A 16,165-nucleotide genomic window follows, 5' to 3' on the forward strand; every position below is an offset into this window, starting at 1 on the left:
AACTCTTTGGAGCAGTGGGGAGTCACACATTATGGCACCTCGGGTCCATCAAGGGCAATGACAGTGACTTTTGCCCACTGGCAGTGACGCTTGGGGATTCACACGTCTTGCAGATTTGCCATAAGTAACTACAATCCTGTGTTACTTGTACTTTTTGTCTAATTATAACACATGGTTGTTCACGCAGTCCAATTTTAGGGACTTTCCTCCTTAAAGCACACAGTTAGTGCATTCATGTTTTAACACTCAGGTACTTTCAAATTAGCCATTTTATTTTAAACTCAAGCTTCTTTTTAAGATTTGCCAGCATGTGAATGTATCTTTAGTTCTGGATACTTTGTGTCACTCTTGATCCGGCACGCTTTGATGCAGAGGAGTGATGCTCTTTGCGCTGCACTGTGAGGGCACGTTGCCAGACCTTAGCCGACAGAATCCTTGCAGGATACTGCGGCGTTTCAGTCCTCTGTGCAGTGTAGTTTACAGTACATAGTGTATAATATGCAGTCTTCCTGTTGGCACCGTGTCCTGCAATAAAAACATCCGAAACAATGCAAAACAAACAATGGATACATGCTGTGCATCACTATGGAGAGGAAATGAAATGGATTGAATTGTTGCTGTTATATTTATAGTCAAATGCCACACAGTCTTATGTTGAACATGAACAAAAGGGTCAAACTTGTCAGACATCACCATTGTTTTCATTTTTTGTGGCAAATCTGTGCCCATATAGCTAATTTGTGAGAGCACATAAATCTGTGTTTTAGTCAATGGATCCTCTGCAGACTCCCTAAGGTGAACACATTACCAATAACTGCTTAACTACTTGAGACTTATTGTGTAACATTTATGGGACATGGTTGCATATAAATTGGTATTGATGTGTGGCTCTATTTTGAGGCACATTGATCTACTTCTGCTTTCTGCAGAATCGCAGTGCACACTGTGTGAAAACAGGCTATTTAAGGTCCTGTCTCTTTAGGGCCCTATCCCAAAAAGCCTGCTCTGTTCTGCCTGGTTTCTTACATCAGGCCTGGTTTCTTACATCAGACCTTATCTGGTAACTCTGACTAACTTCAAAACGTGGATGCCCTCCAAACACCCACTCGATAGACATCTGTACGTCTTACCAGGTGTGTAGGCAGGTAAATCCAATTGTATTACATGTTGACATCCAATTAAAACAAAGCTTTCAGGGCGGATCAAGACCTATGGGTTCAAACTCAGGCACAAGCAAATAAATTCCTATGATATAGGACTAAAGAAATGAGGAAATGTCATCATTCATTCAACCAGTCTTAAATAAGTCTTCAGTAAATAAATACTGCAAAATTGAATCATCATTGTCACCTCGAAAAAGTATAAAAGCTTTCAATACATTAAATTCAATAAATAATGATAATTAATATGAATTCTTCAAGGTTACCTCCACCAAGCACACATGTCCAGTTCTGTATGGTGTTGTGTATTTCTGTATTATTAAATTGCAGGCAGCAGAGAGTGACAGCAAACATGGGCACACATGACAGCTGACTAAGGTCATGCTCTGTATTTGAAGCCTTGACGTCACGAACGCGTGGCTGGAGCCAATCAAACACCAATGGCATGTATCACCTTTAGCTTTCTTTGATGGACATTTACACTCTAGATTTTCTGTCACACATGACTGGCTCAGCACGGTGATGTTTCTTTTCCCCGCAGCAGCCAGCAGCAAATGTTTGGATATGAGTGTAATAGGTCCAGGCTGTGTCTTAGATGGAGAAATTGTAAGGAAGATAAGGGAAAGTTGACATTTAAGGGAGTTATGGTGAGGTCTTACAAAGGTCTTACAAATTCCAAACATGATCTGATGAAGAATAACCTTGATCACCGATATGTAAACTGTCACTTCTGATGTGTGCATCTGACTTTCAGAATAAAAGCTTTGAATTGTAGTTTAATATTCATGTTAATGTTTTAAAGCAGACACATATGGTCATTTCATTACTCAGTAAATTAACACATAGGTTAATAATGGATTTCAGAAAAAGTCACAAGGTCTTACACATGGATTTTACTTCACATGCATCATTTGTCACTATTTACCTCAAACGTCAGCAGAATGGTCAAATTAACTTTGACAGCCTTAAAGTAAAAGATTGCATTATAATTGTTTCTGCATAAAGCCCGACATATGCACATGGCATGTTTGCACAGTAGGGGCCATGTTCATTCACTTCACTACTTTCCCTTGCTGCAGTTGTGTGCTGTGAACGCAGCACACAACTTCATCAGATCAAGGTCCTAATTGAAGCTAGACAGACCTGCATTCAAAACAAAAATGTCCCATATGAAAACGATTCATTCTTTCTTCCACCGTTGCCAGATTGTTTCCCTCGACACTTTGAGGAGGCTAGGTAGTCTTGTTCTGTTCTTCTTTCACTCTCACTGTACTAAACTCCTCCATTGTGTGTGTGTGTGTGTGTGTGTGTGTGTGTGTGTGTGTGTGTGTGTGTGTGTGTGTGTGTGTGTGTGTGTGTGTGTGTGTGTGTGCAGTCTTAGAGCTCCATTCCCCGTGCAATAGGGTGTTACCGCAATTGAATTCACAAGTAGGGGGAAGGAAAAGATTGGTTTTGTTGTTATTTTTTGGATCAAGTATCATAATTACAAATGTGCTCATCTAGTGTGTTATAGTGATTATGTTTTAAATCAGTGAAATATTCGTAGGGAGGGAGAATTTGGGGTTCGGCCGTATTCTCACTATAAGTTATGTTTTGTACTATTTGAAACCTATAGTGGAAAATTCACATTATGATTTAATTATGTCACAGAAGTAAAGGAGGCTTTTAGGTCAGTTCAAGTTCAGTTTGTCTTCTTCTGGATTCATTGCTAAGGGCGTGAATATCATGTTTTGCTGACCAATTTCAACGTATACTCCCTACTTTAATACACTTACAAGAAAGAGGAGAAATTACAAAAAGTATAATGTGTCCAGTTTAAGGTGGTTTCTGTCAATGTAGGGTAGAACAGAGAAAACATTTATTTTCCCTGGTTGGCAATTCCTTGTCCAGCCAACAGGAAGGTAGCCAAACAATAATAAAAATACTCCTGTTCGTCCAAATGTTCTTTCTTTTTTCTCTTCCTTTCTGTTTTCATGCATGTGTAATAATCTAAGTCTTACCTTATACTTATTAATTATCATCAGCACTGATCATTTTCTATCATTATTTTCCTTTTCCTTCTACGGTAAAAGAAAAAGAAAAAAGGGGGTTCCTAATATCTATTACTGCATGCTCATTGTTATGTCTTCAATAAAAGTACTGATACACAAACACAGAAGAACAAGCACAGGACATTCTGTAAGGAAATATTTCCATCTTCATGATTTTGTGGACGACCGGCTCTCTGCTGTACTGAAGACGGTGAAATTAATCTGAACACACATCAATATCAGGCTAGATGTAATTTGACTCAGTGACTCTGCAGTTTTTTTTCAGATGGAATGGTCTTTTCTGACACACACTTGTGCTTACACAGACAAAGTTTACATGAACATCTTTGCAGAGCTCTGAGAACCAGGCACTGAATTTCACTCGGGGCCCCCGTTTTGATCCTGAGCATTGCTGGTCAATCCCAACAATTAATAAAGAAAAAGCTCACACGTCTTGTGGGATGTAAACTCTATGATTATATGATTGTATAATGCAACTGATAACCCAAATACAGAACGATACCCAATAACATAATAACTGGTTTAAGATAACATCTGGCTGTGTGATTGCTTAAACTCTATTATTTGATAAAGAAAACTACCTGATCTCATTTAGCCTCAGAGACAGTTTAGTTAGATTCAATAAATAGCTTTTTTTTCTCAGCTTTAGTCATCTTTCTCATTGAATCTTTGAATACTGTAGGTATTACCGAAGTCATGGATGCAGCTTAGTGCAGCTTCTGGCTACATCAGCAATCTTTTATCCTCATATAAGCCGGAAAGCTGCCTGAGATCCTCCGGCAAGAGCCTCAGTTGTGCACAGCGGAGGTTAAACTCAAAGAACAATAATGTTTCTCCAGCTACAACCCTGGAAGGCAAAACTGACCTGCGTGAGGAGATGTGTGTAACCCTGATGAACCGGGAAACAGTTATAAGGGTGAAGCTTTAGTCTTGTTTGCCTGAATTAAAAAAAACATATATTTTAGAGATATATTTGATTACAAATTCACTGTTTTTACTTGTAGGATTATATTTTTGTCTTGCCACAGAATCTTTGTTTCCACGTGTTACACCTGCAACTCAGTAAGAATGAACGTCACAGCTACATAACAAGTATTCATTGAGTTTATGATTATTACTTTACAAAAGAAAGCATCACAGCACAATAAGAGACAGATCTAGGAGAAGAGAGCTGGAAGGCAGGAGTTTGTCCTCCTTTCCGTTTTTATTTTTCTATTTTAAACCTTCCTTAGATCAGAGCTTTCTGTGGCAGCAGGCTCAGAGCCACAGCAATGTGCTGACTTGCATATGAACAAGCACGCAGGAAGGCAGCATGACTTTCGACAGTTTGAAGGGTAACTGGGTCCGCGCTGCATCCCGCCTGCTCCCGGTGCCACTATAATTGGTCCAGTGAGGAGTCCACCGGGAGGAGGAGGAGGAGGAGGAGGAGGAGGAGGAGGAGGAGGGGGTGGGGGTGGGGGTTTGGGGGGGGTTACTGGAGCACAGCTCACCCCAGGGCTCCTGCACAGGAACAAAGCTATCGCGCACCTCGTTTCAGCGAGCCACCCCACCAGCCAACAGGCTCTGACGCCTTTGGTTGCGATAAGCACTCAGGAACAGAAGTGTGTGTGTGCACTGGTGCCACGTGCACACAGAAACACAACACTCAGACACATGCCTGTTTAAGCCCATAAGTGTGCACAGACGTAAAGGATCAAATGGTATACACACCTTCTCACGCACACGCGCACATACACACACGGACACACACACACCTGTTTCCTATCTATGTCCTATCCATGCATTTAGATACACCTTGTATAGCTAATGGACATATGTATGGATATACATATTGTACGGAAAATACACACACACACACACACACAAAGACACAAACACACAGAAACCGCAGTCTCTGATCTAATTTCATCAACTTGTGCTAATTCTATAACACGCATTTACACACACATTCACAAAACACATATGTGCCAACTTATAAACATGCACAGACACATTCTGTATGTGGCTGCTAAAACACACACAGCGTTAAGATGCACACATATAGATAACAGGTCTACACTCGGCACATGCCCACATTCTGCGGCTAACCACACACACATTGTTTCTGTTCTATTTTTGCTATCCTGGGCACAAATGTGTCCAGCCAGCAGGACATCACAGCCATACAGCTGATCACTGTCCAAGGAAGGATGAATAAATAAAAAGGGAAACAATTGAAAGCTCAGGCTTTCATCCTTCGCCTCTTGGTAATTCAACCCCAATAAGCACTGCCAGTATCAACCTCTGTCCTGCTGTGGTTAGTAAGCCGATATCCCCTCTGGATCCATCTCATTGTGCCATGTATCCTCTTTGTTACAGGCTTATTATTGGTGTAACCTGTGTGTGACTGTGTGTGTGTGTGGAAGGGAGATATTTATGGTTCCCAGTTAGTGCTTAGTTATGAATGGTTGAAAGTTTATATTTGATGAGGTTGGGTATTCTGTATCAGTGGCAAAGCACTTTTATGTTTTTTTCAGTAAAGTGCTTTCATTCCACATTTGTTTATTCTTATAAACATTGCACATTTGCATCATTTCATTACTATCAGCACAACATCTTTATTGAGTTTGCCATTTCTCTCCAGTTCTTGCTGTTAATCTGCAGTGTAAAACCAGATGTGTGTGGGATCATTGAGTGGGTCATTTCCTCTGAAAACAAAGGAATGACCCTCCCCCTTTTCTCTTTATGTTTAATATACTGTAACTGTATTGATTGGGGTGATGAATGGCCTTCGTATGAGAATGAACTGCATGGAATTCTCAAAAAGTCTCAATTGTTCTTCATGGGAAAAGGATTTTTCTGTGGACTGAAAGATTTTTTATTCAGTGTTGGACATCAATAGGACTGTATTGTATATAAATGATCATTTACAATGTATAAATGTTTACAAATGTGTATTATTCAAGATGCATGTATGTGTGTTTGCAAGAATAGATCTAACATGTAATGTGCAAACACTATGTAACTACGTAAACACTTCCTGCTCCGGTAAACACAGCAGCTGCAGCTGACAGGAACAAATGATGTCTTCAAGTGCTTTTCCTAAACTCTCATAACAAAACGTACTAAATATAGTTTAAAAGCTATGATCATGTGCTGCTGGTCCAAAGTAAAAATACACTGACCTCGTAACAAAATCAGCATTGTGGTGACTGGTGTTTGATTGTAGAAATTAAGTTGTACTGGGAAAATAAAAGAAAATGTGGGCATTAAATCAGGAAATATGTTAAACTATCATAGGGTCTGAGATGTAAATGGAGGTGAACACATTTTAACTTTCTGATGTTTGTCTCTCTACATTCAGTCCTGCTGGGTGTGATGAAGACATGTGCCCAGACAGAGATGAAGAGGGTTGTTGGGGATAATGCCACATTGCCCTGCCACCATCAATTCTGGGTGGGAGATGCCCCAACGCTGGACATCGAGTGGCTTCTCCTCAAGCCCACCAACAGGCAGAGAGTGGTGAGTGTGTCTCTGTACATGTGTGTGACCTGATAACTGTATGAAGAGATAAACGGTGCTGAAGAATGATCCCATCAGTATCCCAAGAATACATTCATGTTGAGGTTTTGCTGTCATCTTATTTTCACAAGCATTCTTAAGTAGGAGGAACTCTGAGGCAGTGAAACAGAATTGGTGGCAAATGCACTAGATCTGCTGAACAAGTAGAGGGCACTGTTCTTCTTGCACAAACGCAAGTTCAGAGGTTGTGGCAGATCAGACGTCCACCTGCACGCATGGGCAAACCTAAGAGTAAAACAGGACAAAACCAGGACACAACCAGAACAAACCAACAAGAGATGAGGGGAAAGACGCAGACTAAACACACACAGGGTTAATGACAACGAGGAATAGGTGTGGAGAATCACACAGGAGGAACCAATTAGGTAATGCAAGACAGGAAACACAATGGCAGGAAGTAAAGCAAAATCCACAACAACAGAAACTACTAGAAAGTAAAACGGGAAATAATGCAACCAAAACACAAGATAATAACAGTTTTGCAGACAATTGGTGGCCAGAACATAGTAAGCTTTTTTGGAGATGGCCTCAAAGGGGCAGTGGCTCAAACAACCTTTTTCACACACTGTGCACATCGGTGTGACAGCAAAGGACAGTAAAGTACAATATTGGATCTTTGTGTTTTGACACATATAAGCACTGCATATGTTTAGTGATAGACCACTAAATGTAAAGAAGGACACAGAAATGAGTATAAGTTGCCCAATGGTTAAAGCAGTTCAGTGGTATAGAAATGATTTGACCTTATACATGTAGGATACTTGGCATTAGTCAGTAAATGACATGGGGGTCTCTATTCATTAACTTTGACGTAATGGATATGGTTATGTATTACATACGGTATAATGAATAGGGTGAGATTAATGAAATGAAATATGAGATGATTAATGTATATGTCACGTGAATGTATGTATTCTTAATTCAGTAGGACAACAAAAAACTTTTCATTTGCTTTTAATTTGACACATTTTAAATAATCCATTCATGTGAAAGACTTAAAGAGTTGAAACTGGTCCAGCCTCCATTTGAAGCTTTCACATCATTCCCTCTTCTCCCCTCCAGCTGATCACCTACTTCGCCGGACGAGTTTACGACCCCAATGATGCGGAGCGTGGCCGCGTGGCCTTCGCAGGAGAGTACTTAAAGGGTGACGCCTCTCTGCTGATCAGCGACTTGTCTCTGACAGACTCTGGGGAGTACAGCTGCAAAGTGAAGAATGGCGCACAGTACCACTGGAGCACCATCAGCCTTATAGTGCTGGGTGAGTGACTACTGACCCATGGGACCTCAATGCTCTTGGCAGCAGAGTTGTCTTTACACGTATTGCAACATAATGTGACAATGTGCACTATGGACTATGCTGGTGAAAGAACGATTGAATTCAGATACTTCACCTGAGCTAAAGTGACAATACCACAGAAATACACTCCATTGAAGGCCAAAGTTCTGCATGAACAATGAGCAGTGTACAGCATCAATAGTAAAAGTATACATTGAGAAGAGTGGCTGCCTTTCAGAGAGTTACTGTAAGCAGTGTTGAACTAAGTGTGAACTAAAAACGAAGGAGGCATCTTCCTGAGGCTGACCTTCAAATAGCTATATATTTATTTATATGAGGAAATGTATTTTTCTTATGAACTCATGTATTCATTTTAATTTATAGCTCTCAATACAAATATATAAAGCCTGAATCCAACAAAGGCCGAGAGGTGAATGCTTGAACACAGCTCAAGCCTGACTGAGAAATAAAACATTTTCTACAGCAGTTCTCAGGCTTCAATGTAGAGCTTTTTATCCTAAAGCCCAGTTTCCCACTTGTTGCGATGGACACTCAAAGTCATTGTAATGCTCAAACACTACTGAAAGGTGTATTATATAAAAGTTTTAGCTGCAAACTCAAAAAAACATCCAATATGTTGCTTGAAAAGAGTTTGCAGCAGATCTTGTTATTGATCTTGAACGAGATTATTAGGTGTTGTTTAGTTGTTTGTATGGCCCAAATGACAAGAACGACAATGAATTTGTAAAGGTTCTGTTATGGTTGATTGCTGATCATTTCTGTTGATAAGATCTGATTAAGGTTTTCATGAATATCATTAACAGACTGAGAAAAAATAACAAGGCTATAAAACTTAAATATGATGACTTTAATTTGATAGTCATCATATTAATATGATCATTTACAATGTTTACAAAAAAGTCCAATCAGTGTATCCTTTATTCTATTTAATGAATGATTCTTCTCCAGGTTGTCCCTTTACTTTTCCACTTTGAAGGTGACAGATTCTTATAGAAAAGTTGTTTTTATTCTCTTGCTCCCATCCTCCAGACGTTTTGTAACTTTTACAGGTATACTTAGTCCGTGTGACCTTTGATTGCTGCTGTGTATCAGCTTCAATTCTTCATAAATACAAGACTGTAGCTCTGTGCTTTGCTGAGGGGCACTTCAGCAGCTAACATTGGTAAGGACGATGTTTGACAATCCTGGTTAGTTCACAGCTTGGGGGAAGCCCACAGCTGGCTCACATTTAGAGAGTGAACTGCTCTCATTTCCACTGTGGTATGTCTCTGAAGGAAGGCACCCCATAAAGAATCATATACTGTTTCTAATTCATTCCATTACCATCCATGTACTGCTGTGAGCTTATATACGCGTAAAACTGTGATGTATAGCACAAACTGAGTATGAGAGAAAATGTTTATCAAGCTTGTTTCCAAACTCTGAGATTGCTTTCTCAATCTTGATGTATTGGCAATAAATCTGTAGGATAGCAGCACATTTATAATGCATTCAGTTTTGTAGGAAGAACAAACACCTCTTTACCATCTAATGCATTGCTGGCATAAACAAACCCCAGTGGTTTAAACTTTACAGCACCCACTTTTTCAATCATGTATCACTTCCTCCCCCAGCTGAACCCACTCCATTTCACATGTTAGGTATCACCAGTTCTTCAAGCAATGAACTTCCACTCACTGCTCCCACTCTCTGCTTCACCACAGCAGAAGCTGTGCGGAAGCTGTTATACACATTTCAGCAAAAACGCTGATACTAGATGTCAGGTGTGCTTGTTGCATACAAAGCCCTCTCTCGCTCTGTATGGTCCCTCTCCTCTCTCACTGACCTCCATCCTGATCCTGTGGACCCCATACAAAACTCATAGAATAAGAAATCCAACATACTTTTCCAAGTAAACGTATCACAGGTTTGTTTACGTTCATATAAAGGACACATTTGGATTTCATTATTTAAAGGTCCCAAGGGGAATTCTCAAGAAAGTTGACAGCCATTGCACATTGCATCCAATCTGCTTCTGTTTATTAGATATGAAATTTATGGAGGCAGTAACTGCTGTGTCAGTCAGATTACCGTTAGTCTATTCTGAGCTGTGACGCAGGTGAAAGGCAATTAAATTACTCTTCTGATTGAATGTTGGAAATTAGCGAGTGGGTGTTGATGCCTCTGAGCAATGCAGTGTGCTGCTTTGAAGATATGACAGGGTGTCAAAGACAGCTACAACAACAGAACTGTCGGAAAAGTGACAGGCTCACAGTTTTCACGGGTCTCCTCTTTGACCCAAAAAGGTCACAGCACATCTAGCCAAATGCTAGAGAATGTAGAAACTTGACTCAAAGTGAAAATTAACCATTTATTTACATCTGGAACACAGACCGCAGCATAGTGCATCATATTATGCTGAAATATTTTTATTGAAGAAAGCATTTGACAGGACAATGAGCATACAGTTATGAGATATTTTGGAGATTGTTTTTATATACAGAGAGGGGAGGAGGGAGAAAAGACAAAGGAATGAAATATGAATGAGACCTAGGAAATGTGGATAATTGTTTTACATACGGGGGGAGAAATGAAAAGACACATAAAAAGAGACATCATACCACCATGGCATTTATCATATTATGTCCTTTAGTTTACTCAACCACTTCTCACTTTCTTAGAATTTAAAACAATTGACAGATACAATTAACTATCGCTCTCTAAATTAGAGGTTGTCAGGGTCTGTGGATGAAATAGACGAATGGTAATCTGGAAAATGAACAGTCAGACATAAACTGAGATAAATCTAAAGACAACTTTTAATTTTTCTGAAAAACAACTCCATTCTAGACTCAGGACCTGAATAAAGTTTAATTTGGTCTCGATCTGACTCTGAATCTTACCCTGAATTAAGACAAGATGCGATCAATCTAATGTGAGTAAAGTGTGTGTGCATCATGTGTTTAATACATTTGTGTTTGTGTCTGATTGTGTTTCCGTAGTGAAGCCATCCAAGCCGCGGTGCTGGATGGAGGGCAAACTGCTAGAGGGTGGTGATGTGAAGATGAGCTGCAAGTCTGCTGATGGCTCCGATCCCATCAACTACAAATGGGAGAGGGTACTGGACAAGGGCAAGTATGTTGGCAAGCTGCCTCCACTAGCCCTGATAGGTAAGTTTACTGCATATGCGTGTCTGTTAGTGTTGGAATGGCAACAGCACACTTCATATCCCACCTATGCAAAGTTTAACATCAAACAATTCAGCCCTAATAAGATAACAAAGTAAACCAAAAAAATCTCCTAGTAATGTGTCCCCACACTTAGACAGGTTTGTAGGAGTGTGGTTGTGGTTTTGTTTATTCAGTTGGATCAGAGCCGTAGCCTGCTATGAGGTCACAGAGGTCCAGAACTTTGTAATTATTTTAGAGTGAAAAATGAAAAATGGCTTTAAAGCTGTGTCCATAGTGAGGTTTTGAAAACATCTTGAGCATCTGTCAGTATTTTTAAACCCTGGCTACGGCCCTGAGTTGGGTGTTTCTCTATATCAGCTCTGTAAGCTAAATAGTTGGCTTTACTTTTGGCTTCAGGCATTGTTTTTTGTTCCAGTCCAGGTGGGCAGGGATTCAGTTCAACACATAGTGGAATGTTTGATGGTGGTGCTGCATTTCAGCTATTTGACTTAACTTAATTTTACACGGATTCCTGCAGTCTTCTGTCTAAAGCACATTCTTATCCATCCTCTTATTTTTCTACTTCGTGACCTGAATGTACATTGATTTAAAAAAAAAAAAATCAGCATACACAACTGCTTTGAAACCCAACTAATAAGGATTTTACACCTATGTATGATGATAATAATAATAGATATTAATATTTTCTCTCTTTATAATATCAGATTTAAAAAATCCTGAGATTGTCACATTGAGGAACTTGACCAAGGACAGCGCAGGAGTCTACAAATGCACAGCCAGCAATGATGTGGGAGAAGAGACCTGCACAGTGGAGGTCAAGATGCACTGTGAGTGGAGCGTTTCATTTGGAAGAAGGCACTTAGTCCCACTTTCTTTTTCCACTCCTTGCAGTCCTACACTGGCTAACCGATCAAACTAATCTATGATGACTAACTAAAATAACCATGGAGGCAGTTTGCATGCATGGCTGAGCAAAACAATTGGCCAATGACAGAATTAAATATTGCTTCATTATATTGCCACAACAAAATTGAAAGACAAACTGCTTGTTACTGCGTGTTTTGATTGCTTTGACCCATTTTGCACAGCAGAATTTCATTGTACAAAACTCAAAGTGCCAAACTGACTTACTCTAAGACACTAAATGCTATGTAGTTTCTGACAACATGGAGCAGGCCGGTGAGGTAGCAGTTGGTAACGAAGGACAGGGTCATGGATGGGGTTGCGGCCGTGGCCAAGGAGACAGAAGAGCAGAGGTCTAACAACAGCTCAAGCTGGAAGGGTTGTTCAGCCAAATCTGAAAAGGTCAACTGTGCTATGCCATAACAGCCCACCCAACCAGATGTGACGTCCAAGAAATTCTGTGGCCAAATGTAGCGTATAGATGAAAGGCTGCTTAAGCAACAAAAATGCCTTAAGTTTTGTGTTGCTTATACTGTTGTTTTTGTTTTTACCATAATATACAGTTGCATTTTCACAGAGGGTGTGTGCTGTGTATAATTTCAAGTACTTATGAGGAAATGATCATTGTATAGTCGTTTTTAGTGACATATATTTTTAGATAATGACCGTTGTATTTAAAAATGTAACAAAAATTTTACTACAATACAATAAGCATATCCACTGTTTTGACTCAATGACAAACCTTTTTATCTAGTCTTCTCAGATTTAACACTGATATTTTAGTTTTCTATGCTTTATTACATTTTGAGCTGGATAGGATTCTGGAGTTTTGCGCATTAAATCTCTCATTAAACATTAAATTATGTTTTGGGCAACTCCTTTTTGATGAGGTGAAACAGTTAGGCCTAATTTTGGGTCCAGGTCATTTCTTTTAGAAATGGATGCAGGATGGGTTCAGGACAAGTAGAGTTGAGGACACGTCTGTCAAAAAGACCTCTTTTTGAAGGGGCCCACAATCTAAAAACGTGAGGTAAATTATCTATCAGTATGTCGGCCCTGTGGTTGACTAGAAATCTGTCCTCGGTGTCACCTGCTTCTCACCCATTGGACATTGCAATATACATCAGACCACAAACTTTGCAAAGTACGAGTAGGTATAGTAAATGGTTGGATGGGCTAAATCCAAAGAAACCAAGAGACCTGATGACAACATAAAGTTGGGGAGATTGATTTTACTGTCTCAAATCATTGCATTGATCATTGTACCACATACTGCTTTGAAGCCCTTTAGGGTATGTTGGGCTCATCCACTGAAATCATTTCAGTAAAGCTCACAACTGAGAGAACTACAACAAAGGTCTATTATATAAACAAAATCAATCAATAACAAAATATAAATTCAGTTTTGACTGTTTTTTTTTCCTTCAAGCACTAATGCTCTGTGTTTCTGTTTGTGTGTCTTTTGTGATTTTTGTGTGTGTAGATGTGAGGGGAATGGGTGTTGTAGCAGGGGCAGTGGTAGGCGTGTCCTTCGGTGTTCTCCTCATCATCCTCATCATCTGGCTGGTGTTCCGGAAAAAGGAGATGAAGAAATATGAAGAAGAGGAGACTCCAAATGAAATCAGGTTGAGAAAACATTTTTTAATAATCATAACCCCAGAAAGCCTTTTACAGTCTCATGATAGTATGGCAGCAGGGAGACAACTCAGCACTATATTTAAGACTCAGCTAAGCTGTTCTTCACAAGTACACATACAAGATTTCTCATTGAAGGTCGCCTCCTCCATTATGACCCCAAATCCTAGCATGAGTTAGTTCATTCATTTTTTTTTTTGTTAATTTGTTTTATATCTGACACTAGCAATCATATTATTACTTATGAATGAATAATATAAGCACCTAGGGATTGCTGTGTATGAATAATGTATCCAGTGATGCAGCGAGGACAAGGACTGGAAAGACGACACGTTTTTGAGTTGTAGATACAAGGAGAATCAGCTTCATTGTGAAAACACAGTGTGTGTGTCACTTTAGCTATACAGGGATGAATTAAAAAGATATGTGCAGTCTTGTACGAATGTTACTTTCTTATAAGAGTAGCACATGAAATCTCGCAATATAATATGTTATGTTACTAATGTGATATCACAGACGATGTCATGTCTTGTTGAGATGCTGATCAGGCATCATCCTTGCCCTTGATTGTATCTAGTCTAAAGTGGGACAGGGAAGAAGAAATGTGTAAAGTATGAAGAAGCTGAAACCTTGTGACTATTGAGTAACCTCAGTAATGTGATAAAGATGGAGGAGGAGGCAGAGAGTGGAGTAGCACTCATACCCCCAGAACAGCATCACAGCAGTGACACATTAGTAGCAGATACAAAGCCATACCTCATGAATAATCACTATACACTCGCTAGTGTGTGTACAACCGGCCCTTTCACCCAGTGCTCCTCGTCAGCAGGAAATCCATGTTATGACCTGCCATCCATCCCAATTGGGTTTATGGCATGTATCAGCAACACAAGTAGCCATAATTGTATACAAATCATTAACCACACCAGAGGCTCGTGTCACAATCAATGCAATAAGGAACACAAGCCATTAATCCCAAAGTTCACATGCTGTGACTAGAGGTCCCCTGTGTCAGTGTCACACAGTTTATCCTGTGTGTCACTTGTGCAGCTGATAAAGTCATTGTAAACATCTTGAAACTTCATTGTTAGATACTTCATATAGGGAAAGAATATTTGTCCACATGTTCACTCCACTGATTAATTTAGATTTGTAACTGTAATAAGCCTTACAACTGTTAGTTAACCATTAGATAATAGTTAGAAGTGACATGGCATATTTGTATGCTAGCCAGCTCGCTAGCTAGCTAATGTTAGTCATATAACATCTGCATGGATGGATGACGTTGCCTGTCATGTCAATCTTGCTTTAAAATTGGCAGATTGGGGTCAATCGGGAATTATGTCAGTTTACAGTGTCACATATGTTCCTCTATTTCCAGTTGCTGCATAGTTTAACTATCTTATATATGCACTACTGCTTAAATTAGCACACTATTTAGATAAGTACACACAACCAACTTAAAAGTATTAGTATGTTGTATGTACAATATGTCTTTGGAACACATACTTAATTCTGAACTATTCCAACAGGGGTTACTTATTTTTATGTCCTTAATGTACATTCTCTGCACTTGTTTTGTGCTACTGTAATTTCAGGGAGGATGCTGAAGCTCCCAAAGCCAAACTGGTGAAGCCCAACTCCCTCTCCTCATCTCGCTCTGGCAGCTCTCGCTCAGGCACCTCCTCCACTCAGTCCATGATGCACAACATGGCACCCCGGGGCCAGCGAGCCTGCGTTCCTGCTGTGGCAGCCCTCAAAGAAAACTGCCATGCACCCACCTTCTCTCAGTCACCACCTGGCTACACCCAGGGTGCCCCCAAGACCCCCGAACCCCGTACACCACTCACCTCCACATCTACCTCCAACTCCAAGCCCAGCCCTCCCCCAAAACTGAGCCCTGGGAACCTGGCCCGGATGGGTGCCACCCCTGTTATGATTCCAGCCCAAACCAAGGCCTTCCAGACTGTGTAGAGGCGGCGAAAGAACCTCAACAAGGCACCCTCAGGACATGGACACTAATGGACACCCAAGAGTCAGATACTGATCAAGAGTCTCACCGTTTGCAATCTTCTACTGATTTAACTCTTGGGAGAATCTCTGCTTTACACAGACAGTAATGGAAGGAGCTTCATCTGGTGTTATTTATTGACATTGCTATCTAAAAAAACAACTGTGACGGTGGCGTTTGTCTTCTACATATCTTGCAGAAACAAAACTGCGTTGGCGCTGAATAAGCAGTTAGTTGCTTGTTGAAGAAAATTACAACAATTTGAAAGCTAGACACCAAGTGAATGCAGTGAACACAAAGAAACCACAGCATGGAAACGTCCTCTTCTCTACAGAAGACGGTGGAATGCTCACAAGGAGACACATGAAGTAATT

The 16,165-nt window shown here is 40.1% G+C and overlaps 1 protein-coding gene across 1 annotated transcript; it reads left to right on the forward strand.

Moving 5' to 3' along the window:
• The first annotated feature begins 1,682 nt into the window (after positions 1 to 1,682).
• Positions 1,683 to 15,754, forward strand: clmpa (CXADR like membrane protein a). Its single transcript, XM_076161190.1, has 7 exons — positions 1,683 to 1,728; positions 6,555 to 6,712; positions 7,835 to 8,033; positions 11,054 to 11,221; positions 11,947 to 12,069; positions 13,629 to 13,770; positions 15,379 to 15,754. The coding sequence occupies exons 1-7, from the start codon at positions 1,683 to 1,685 to the stop codon at positions 15,752 to 15,754; spliced, it is 1,212 nt and encodes a 403-aa protein (XP_076017305.1).
• The last annotated feature ends 411 nt before the right edge of the window (positions 15,755 to 16,165 follow it).

The sequence above is a fragment of the Genypterus blacodes genome, unplaced genomic scaffold, assembly GCF_046128005.1.
Source record: "Genypterus blacodes isolate CSIRO-AG114 ecotype Tasmania unplaced genomic scaffold, CSIRO-AGI_Gbla_v1 ptg000111l_1, whole genome shotgun sequence".
Lineage (NCBI taxonomy): Eukaryota > Metazoa > Chordata > Actinopteri > Ophidiiformes > Ophidiidae > Genypterus > Genypterus blacodes.